The sequence below is a fragment of the Crocodylus porosus genome, unplaced genomic scaffold (assembly GCF_001723895.1).
Source record: "Crocodylus porosus isolate Cpor-Errol unplaced genomic scaffold, CroPor_comp1, whole genome shotgun sequence".
Lineage (NCBI taxonomy): Eukaryota > Metazoa > Chordata > Crocodylia > Crocodylidae > Crocodylus > Crocodylus porosus.
This window is the reverse complement of record NW_017728931.1, coordinates 134186007-134195950: the sequence shown is the minus strand read 5'-3', so window position 1 is coordinate 134195950 and position 9944 is coordinate 134186007. Positions and strand designations below refer to the sequence as shown.

The following is a 9944-nucleotide window of genomic DNA, read 5'->3' as shown; positions in this document are numbered from 1 at the left end:
CATGTGACCACCTGGTTGCCCTGGCAACCAGGCACCTGGGCTGCCTGGGTGATTGGCAGCCCTGCCAATCGCCCTCACAATCACGGAGCACCTCTGCGACTCCGTGACAGTAACATTCCCTGGAGGGTTGCACCCTTGTCTGCCGGTGGACAGGACTCCCTGCGAGAGCCTCCTAGTTAGCTTCCCACTTCGACTTTCAGTGGGAGGATCTCAGCTACACACTGACTTTATGGAAATCGGAGACTGCTTCCTAGTTTGTTCTTATAGCAATACAACTGAGGGCAAGCGAAACTCGGGGGCATCCAAAACCCAAGCCTCCGGGCATGGGCCTGCACATAGGATGCCCGCCAAAGGATCTGGAAGAATCTGAAGCCCCAAGTAGGGGTGAAGGATGCTTGCCGGTAGGAGGGCTACGTATCGTTCTTGAATGATTCACATGGATTTGGAATTGACCTGGCTGATTTGACTTGGGACATGAAAAATTTTCCATTTAAAAAAAAAAAAGTGTGTGTGTGTGTGTGTGTGTGTGTATGTATATATATATACACACACACAATTTTTTATTTCTTAGATAATATATATCTTATTCCTTCCCAGACCAGTGTCACACGCTGCGTGTGTCCTCAGGGGCTGGGGGATTGCAGGGAGCAGTACTAAATGCTGTCTGAGGGCAGTTTGAGACATGAATCTCGCCAAGTGTTTGTACAACGTTGGGAACATGAGGAGTGCTCTAAGCACCGAGGGTTGACATTCAGATAAACACTTTAATAGAGTATCTTCCCATTTTGTGTTCCTAATGAGAACAGCCATTAAAGAAATATGATGTTAATCTTAATGAGGGGAACTATAAGTCCTTGAAAACATTCAAGGGGCTATCAGTTCAAATCTGTAGGCTGGATACAGCTTCTCCTCCCCATGGCTTTCCAGCAAGCAGAGGAGAAGGGCAGTAACCCAGGCATTTAGTAGAGTTTACTGAAAAGAGATTTTTATATCACGGTCTTTGAATGGCAATGAACTTATGTTGTAAACAGAAGCTTTCTGGATTTTTATAGTATCGTAAACATACTCGGCTCTGTACAACAGGCAAAAGGAGTTGTACAAACATTCAAGCTGCTGTGCAGAGCAGGCAAGCAAGAGGCAAGGGACTAGTACAACACACAGCCAAGCACATGCAGCGTAGATAGTGTGACAAAAGCTTACGGATGCAAGCATGGTGTTGATTATAGCCTTGTTAGTCTAAGGATGTCGGCAGACAAGGTTCTTTGGGTAGAGGGGATATCTTTTATTAGACCAACTAAATAGTTGGAAAAATTGTTCTTTGCAAGCTTTTGGGCACAAACACCCTTCAGGCAAGGTGTGGCTTAAGGGGTTCTTGAAAGGATGCCTGGGAGCCATCCTGGTTGTTCCTCAGCACCCTTCTCTCTGAACTTAATGATACTTGAAGGTTCAAGTGATTTATTCCCTAAGTATTTGCAAGGACAAGGACTGGTGTTGAAAGGATTTCAGACTCAAATAACTAGGGCTGTTCAGCAGGTGAAAGTCACAGAATGAGTCTTTTAAACAAACTTGATCTGCTTGGTTCTTTTGTTCTGGCTGAGTCCATGTGGCACAGGATAGGTGAACTCCTGGATGAAGTACGTCGGTCCCATAGCTCTCTGAAACTTGTGATCTAAACACAAAGCATTGAGTAGAATTAGTGAGGCTAAAATTTGAACTGCGCGTGCACACGCGCACACACACACACACACACACACACACACACACACACACACTTTTGCATCAATCCCATTAATCTATTTCCAGCTTCCTGTCATCATTTCCTTATCACCACTAACTACAAAAGTATTTCCCTGTAAACGGAAGTTTTCTCTTTCCTAATCAGCATCTTCCTTCTCCAGCCTGATTCATTTATTGACTCACTTAATGATTCATTCAGTTATTTCACATCCAGGGAGCAACTGTGAGGTCACCTATACTCAACTGTGCCATAAGAACTGTATGATTGAGGAAGAAAGAGCCTGGCAGTAAAAGGGAAAAAGCATCTGTTTACCCGTAAACACCAGATAACCAGCAGTGGTGGGGGATGAAAGTCAGAGAACATTCAGAGTTTAATGAGGTTGTGATCAAATATTAACATTTTAAGAGCTTACTGGAGCTTAATTGCAGCTTGTTTAGGCTGTAAGTGGCGTGTTTTTTTACTGGAAGGCCATGCCAAATAATATATTGATTGATTGAGGGGAAAATTCAAAGGGAAATGTGCCCTAGTTCTGGGGATTTACTTTTATTTTATGTAAATAATAAATGACCTTGCAGCTATTAGTTGACCTTGGGCTGTGGTCTTGAGAGATGAGCACTTGGATGTGAGATACACAGGGGAGCACAGGTACTGCGGAAAGTGGTTTTTCGATTAATAGGAGCACTGGGATTTGCCAGTCTGAATCAGGCCAGTAGGCCATCTAGGATCTTATTCAACAGTGGCTGAAACCAAGTAATACAGAGAAGTTCATAATACATAAATTTGGCATAAAATGTCAAAGCGGCGGCTTCTTCTTACTCTTGGCTGCTGAGTGAGGACTTGTATCCTGGCTCATATGCTCTTCGTATGTTTTATCCTGTCTGCAGCCCTGAATATTCTTACTATTCATAGGAAGGCCTCAACTGACTCTGTAATCCTGACTTCAGCAAAATCTCTTGTTGAAGGTTGTTCCATGGGTGTGAAAAAAACCTAGAACTCTTGGTTCCAAAACGATACCTTTTATTAGACCAACTGGAAAATGGCAAGAAAATTGTCCTTTTCTGCAAGCTTTCAGGATCAAAGTCCTTTAGTGAGGCTCTGGGAAAAGTGTAGATGGTACAAGATGGTAAAAAGTCCCCATAGGTAGGAAATAAACTTTATTTTTGCACAAGGGGAGCTGAAGACGGAAGGATGTCCCTCTGGGTCCATGAGAGTGCCTTTGTGAGCTGTGTTGAGTAGCTCTTTGGTGTTAATTTTATGTTGTGCAAAGTAGTTCAATAGCTGCTGTCTTTGCTGAGTCAGAATAGAACAAAAAGCGATGGGAAACCCTAGACTGCTGGAGAACTAAAACGGGAGCGATCATTAAAGTGTGAGTATCTTGGATAAACATAAGTGCAGGCTTTACAGACTTTTATGAATTAAGCCTCCTACCGCTGCAGTGAGTGAAGGAATCACTGCAGGTAGGCGTCTGGGGCAGAAGATGCTAAGTGTGTTCTCCAAGTCTCACAGTAAATCGTTGGCGGTGGCACAAGTAGCATTTCTTGGTTTCCAAGAGATCCCTTCGATCGTTTTTGGACCCTGGCTTACTTTTAAAACTTTCTTGTTGTTCAGTAAACGTGGCTGTCAGGAATATTTAGCCTGAGCGCCAACAGGAGTATGTTTGTAAAGCAAATGAAAGATGCTTTACATGTGGAACGTTGCTGTTAATAAAGAGAAGTTGCAGTAGCAGCCTTTGTAGCCTGTAAGCGCATGCTTCGGATCGCGGAGAGGAGATGATTTGAAATTGATCTTTTCCTTTTTCTTTAGGGGTGCATTTTCTGAAGTCGTTTTGGCTGAAGAGAGAGCAAGTGGAAAACTATTTGCAGTCAAGTGCATTCCCAAGAAAGCACTGAAGGGGAAGGAAAGCAGCATAGAGAACGAAATCGCGGTCTTGAGAAAGTAAGTATCAGATACGCACATCTCCTTTAGCAGTTAGACTAGCAGATCAGTCTGCTCTATGGCCAGTGAGTGAGAACTGCGATTTGATGCATGTGACCCAGTAGCGCAGCCTATCACAGAGGGCTGGGAATATCTGAGAATAAAATGCTTGCTCCATTTGGTTTTAAAATTGCCTCTTTTTCCTGTGCATTAATGGAGCCAGACTAATGCATAGTGGGAGAGTAGGCCTATGGGTGTACAGTATAATGTTCTCTAAATCAGTGGGGGCCAACCTTGTTGGCAGGCAGGTCACAGATTAGCCCTACACCTTCCCTGGATGTCACTCTGATCCCCTGTCCTTGCTCAATCTGTTGCTCTGTTTTCTGCTCAGTGTCCGATTTATTGCTATTGCTGTGTTCTGCTTCCTTCCCTGGGCTCCCTGTCCAATCTACTGCTCTGCTTTCTGCTTCCTGTCCTATCTGCCACTGTACACCCTATCCCCTCCCTGATCTGCCGCATACTGTACATAGCATTTTGTCCATCCCTGCCCTAAATAATCCTGATGTCACTGAAATTATTAACAGTTTGGCCATGGGTTTCATCGGGGGCCAGATCAGCTTTAACATAATCCTGAGCCATCCTTACAACATAGGATGCAGATGTGTGACAGTACCATTAAGGTTAACCCCTCCTTTCCCCGTTATGGAGTTCTCAGCACAACTCTGTGCCCTCTCAGTCGTGACAGATGCTACTGTTCAAGGTATTCCAGCTGGGCATTTTTGCCTTAAGAAGGGATTACTGGGAAGTACAATAGATAGAGCCACTGGGGGATCAGGCCTCCATTTCTTACAAGCTCCAAGCTTTCTCTGACTCCATTAGGAAATTTGAATGCATTTTAAGAAGGGAATCAAAAGAAAAGGAGGTGTTGACTGGGGCATAGTATGGTAGAGAAGCTAGAACAAGCCCCACTAGTGTTGAGATTTCATACCCAAGCAGTAATTTCAAGTGGCACAATCTAACAGCTTGAAACAAATGCTGTCTTGGTAGAACAGGCAGTTTTGCCTGTCGTAAGGACTGCCTTGCCTGGACCTGCCTTGAAGGATGGAGTACAGAGAAATCTTTGGGGGTCGCTTCTTGCTTTTGTTTTTTTCCCTCGTTTTTCCTGTTCACTGGCAAGCTGTTTCACAAGACAACAGGAAGCAGAAGCTTGGGTTGAGCCGTCCAAGCTGCACTGGCAAAGTAGCAAGGGGATGGAAAATACCTTATAGAGCTGCTCAGTCTGCTGCCTACTGGGCATTAGGAGTTAGCTGCAATGAGAGAGATTGCCCATGTCTCTCTTCTGATGTTTTGTACTTAGATATTGCCAGTTCACCTTTAGGATGTCTTTGTATTTACCCCAAAAATAGTTCCTTTTTTGCTAATAGTCCCAGTGAAGAATATGTATGTGCCACCAAGGAAAAACCACCACCTTACCACCTTAAAAAAAACCAAAAAAACAGCTGCTTCTCTCAGTTGAGGAGGCGGAAATCAGCCAGTTGCATTATTTACACACACTGCAATGAATTCTTCTCTGATAAGCAGATGTTGGGCATAGCTTTAAAACAAAAAAGGTGAGGCGAATCCTGAGATGCTGTTGCTAGGCTGCAGAGGTACCTCTAGTTGTCCCGCTTTTGTTTCTGGTGAGCTTAATATTAAGCCTGATCTTTAGTATACGCCTCTCCTAATGATTATGTATTATACCACAGCATTGGGCTGGTATACTTCACTCTAAGGAGCAAGAATCCTTAAGTAGACATGTACTTGGCTAGCTGATCCCAAAGTTCGTGCAAATAGGTGGAGGAGATGATAAGTATTAACTTGATTCCCTGAAAGGGAAGCACAGAGAAGGAATTCAGAGCTCATGAAAATGCCTCCGCCTGCCCTTCCAGTCTATCCATGGAGCTTGCTAAAGGCTCTGGCTTTCACCTGAGAAGACAAATGTCCATGACTAGGCTCAGCTCTGCTGTGACATGGAATATCCCTGACCTCTTCAGAGGATGCTCTGTAGTAGACTTGAGTTCTCTGTCCTGCATTTGGGTGGGTGGGAAATGGTTTCTTCATCCTGGGGAGGCCTTATCTTCTGGCAGTTGTCAAGCAGGGACAAGTGCTATAGTGTATCTGCATGAAAGAAACCACACCTGTCATGGAGTCATGCTTCTGCGCCATCTTCCAGCTCAAGCGAAGCTTGCTGCATTAGGCAGTTTCTTTTTGTGAGGGGGGGTGGGGTGCACCTTGAATGACACACAGGAATTGTTGGGACCTCCAGGGCTAAAAGTAAGAGGTGCTTTGGCATAAGATTAATCTCTCCAGATGGAGCTGGACTAAGGTGACATCCTTAGCAGATGGGGAGAAGAGAAGAAACTGTAGACCTCTCCCCCGTACCCCCTACCTTGGATTAAATTATATAACTGCTCCTGAGATGGAAGAACAAATCCCAAAATCCATGCATGTCTTTTGCATCTGCATATAATCATAGAAATGTAGGGCTGGGGTGGACCTTGAAGTTTTCTACTCCATCCCCATGCTCAAGGCAGTCATCCTGTCCAAACCAGCCAAGATAAATGTTGGTCAGACTTTCATTTGGAACCTTCCAGTGACAGATTCGACAGCCAGTATCTCTTCCAGTGCTTAGCTAGCACTATACATAGGAACTTCTTCCTGGTGTCTAACATAAATCTCTGTTGTTGCAGTTTAAGCCCCTTACTTGTTCTGTCCTTTGTGGATCAAAAAACAGTGATCACTCTGCTCTGTCTTCTGTTCTCCAGATGAAATAATCCCAGTTTTTCCAGAGTCTTTCTGCCAGCCCTTGAGGATCTGGCAGGCTGCGCTACATCTTATATCATACATTTGAGTGGATCATGGTATGACTTTTCTATTTAAGGTGGGTTTTATAGGCAGTGAAATCTAATGTCAAGAGCAGGGATCTGGGAACTAGCAGTCCTGTTTATATTCCTGGGTCTGCCACTGACTTGTGTCTGGGACCTTTCGTTTTTGATGGCTTAACTTGCCCAGTTGTAGTTTGTGCAACCCAATTATGTGTTGCCTCTGAAATACACTGAGATTCTTGAATGCAATGTTCTATGTACAGTGTCCTTGTGCATCCTTTAATTATGTCAGCAGTCCCTTTGACCTCTCTGGAGACTTCTGCCAGGCTGGACCTCAAGTGCAAACTTATTACATGTTCTTCTAAATGCTCTGTTTTTCTGAGATTCCCTTTAGAGCTGTTTGGTGTCATACGCCAGTCATTACAAGGAGAGCATGCTTGTATACTGTAGAAAGCTGGTGACCTATATGGAATTTTTGGGCATATATATATATGGTCTTGATCTGTTAGATGCTTTCTGCCTTTGGGCTTCTGTGCCTCTGCTGCCCGAAAATGACACATTTCACAAATGATGCTGTGCTACCAGTTGAGTTTGCAGCCAGCCAACCGCTCTGAATTTTTTTCTGTGCAGGCTGGGATGAATCATACATGCTCAATCACTGTATTTTTCCAGCTCAAGCCGGCAAATCTTTTCTTAAAAAGAAAAAGATGGAAGAGCCGTTAAGTGACATTAGGTCTGTCTTCATGTTTCTACACACTAGCAACCCAAGCAGCATTCTTTCAAAATGGGCATTTTTGTTTCTATTGGAATCCATAGCAAAATTTCCCATTGACTTGAATGGCAGGGGCAGAGCAGGCCCTTGAAATTACAATATGAGAAGCAAAAAATGGCTCAGCTTTGTCTGGTAGCTTCTACCTGACAAAGGCTCATGGCCCTGCATGTGTGAGCTTTAAATTTAAACAGTGAGTCGGTCCACTCACAGGCTAAATAACATGCTGAACCGGGACCTACAAGACTGCTTCAAATGAGGACAAAAATCCACTTGGCATCTGTGTTCAGTGCTATATCATGAGCAGCAGAGCTGGCCTTAGGGAACATGGTGCTCTGGGCGAACTTGTATTTTGGCAGCCCCTCCTAAGCCAGTGGTGCTGCTAGAGGCAGAGGCAGGCAAGGGCATGGGGTGCAGCCCATCAGGGAAGTGGAGCGGCATTGCGCCACACAGTCAGGCAGGCAGCGCTGCTGCTGTGCAGGAGCAGGGTGGGTGGACTGGAACAGGAACCATCCCATGCACATGTGCCCAGTCCGGCTCCTCTGACCAACAGCTGGAGTTGGGGGTGTGCTGGGTACTGCTTCTCCTGCCTGGGGCAGGGATTAGCTGGGTGGGGTGGGGTGGGATGGGATGGGGGGAAAGTGCTGCTTTGAATGCAGGCTCCTCACGCGTGTGTGCATGCATGTTTGTGCGTTTGGCGCCTTCCTGACTACAGCACCCTGGGCAGTCGCCCATGTCGCCCATCCATAAGGCTGGCTCTGACAAGAGGGAATCTCTCCATGTCCCCACCAGTGCCTGGGTTGTGTGCTGGGGCATGAGGATTGCCTGCTTGTGTAATTGCTCTGCTAATGATACATGATGGCACACAATGCAGAATGCTGGCCAGAGTTGCTATACTTTGCTCTGCCAAAAATCGGGTTTCACATCAGAACTTAGGCTGCTCTGTTTTAGGTCATGCAGGGATTCAGTTGTTTTACAGCAGGAGTAGGCCACCTTTTCCAGCCTAAAATGACCCACCCTGGGTCAGAAGTGGCTGGGCAGCCACTAGGACCCTGTTGTCGTTGCCGCTTGTCTTCGCTTCGGCAATTGATGCTCATCCCGGCTGCAGCATGGGGAAAGCACCCACAGAAGGCACCTCTGGCTCACATATACTGCCGAAGCCCCACATTTGCAAGTTGGATCCAAAAGTCCCACAGGCTGGATCTGGTCTGCAGGCCATACATTGCTGATTTCTGTCCTAATGGGAGGTGTGAATTGCTACATGCCAAACTGGGGTAAGGGAAGACAGATGCTCAGCATTTAGTTAGGCACCAAGGCTGTCTCCAGAGCCCAGGGGAGTTGCCAGGAAGATGCTCACAGGCTTCATAGCACTCTGGATCTGGCCTGGGATACCTCGCACCATGTAGGACTGTTGGATTCTTGAGAATGCAGGTTTTTTCCTGCTACTGGATTCCTCTGGCCATTGTGCAGTGGGTTAGAGGATGGTGGACCAGAGGTCACTTCTTTCTTTCTTTTTAATGTAGCCAGCCACTTGGAGTGGGTGGATGAACTGCACAGATCTAGTCCTCTACCACTGCAGTTGATGAGAGTTCGATAAAGGATCTGGCCTCGTGTTTCCTGTCTCCTTTTTTTCTTTTCACATCTCTGCAGGGCCAAGTGTATCTTGTCTGCTACACTGGGGCAACAGCATGAACTGCTTTAGCTTGAGTCCAGGATCCCTGGTTAAGGCTATAACCAATCCCTGTCGCACACGGCAGCCGTGAAGCACATGCTCGCATGGGGTGATAAACTCACTTGAATACTAAATGAAATAAAACCTTGATAAAAAGCAGAATGTGGGAGTTTCATATCCTTCAAATTGCTCCTGCCTTTAAAGCAAGCAGGTAAATGCAATTCACTCCGCAGCTTGTGTAGAATAGTGAAACAGTCTTCCATGTATGGTAATCGGGCAGGTGTGAACGTGTTGAAAGATGAATCTGCTGTTAGACAGGTTCTTGTAGGGGGTAGGTGGTGTGAAAAGAAATGTTAGACTCCAAAGAATCACCAATTTGAGGCTCTATTTCAATTGAAACAAAAACATTCTTTCTCTTTTTAAAATGCTGAGATGGAGGGAAAAGCTGCCTGATGTTCCTCTTGCTTGGTAATGTAAATCTGGAGTAACTGTATGCCAGGCTGTGAACTTAAATCTGCATAAAACCACTGCGGATGTGGGGATTCAGGCCTGCTGAGTTGAGTAGCAGATAGAGAAAAGAGCAAAAAATTAGCGCCCCCCCTTCCCCCATTTGTCCTTTGACAAATATTTGAAGTAGTTAATCTGCAAAAATTAATCCTGAATGCTTCAAATGTCCCAAAATAAATAAATAAAACACCTGCATAGTGCTTAGACAGATGTGTTTCTTAACAGTGTTTTGCAACATCTACCATATGCTCAGCTAGCCATAGTACTTCAGGTAGTTCCCACCAGGGACACTTCCAATTTCTTGTCAATTAGTTAATTATTTTGCCCCCTGCTTCCCCTTCCCGTCCCCAAATTCAGGAAAGGCTTTTATATTCCTTAACACAGATTCTGCTTCTGCCAAATTTCAAGCATCAGCCATTTTTTCTGTAACATAAACACCCTTCCAAAACCTTCTCCTCAAAAGCAAGCAAGCAACAAGAC

The 9944-nt window shown here is 45.2% G+C and overlaps 1 protein-coding gene across 1 annotated transcript in view; it reads left to right on the top strand.

Moving 5' to 3' along the window:
* CAMK1D (calcium/calmodulin dependent protein kinase ID) overlaps positions 1–9944 on the top strand; it is a 307209-nt gene that overhangs the window by 123607 nt on the left and 173658 nt on the right. Inside the window, exon 2 of the mRNA XM_019543697.1 lies at positions 3542–3673. Coding sequence (XP_019399242.1) covers positions 3542–3673 — 132 coding nt within the window. The remainder of the gene's footprint in view (positions 1–3541; positions 3674–9944) is intronic.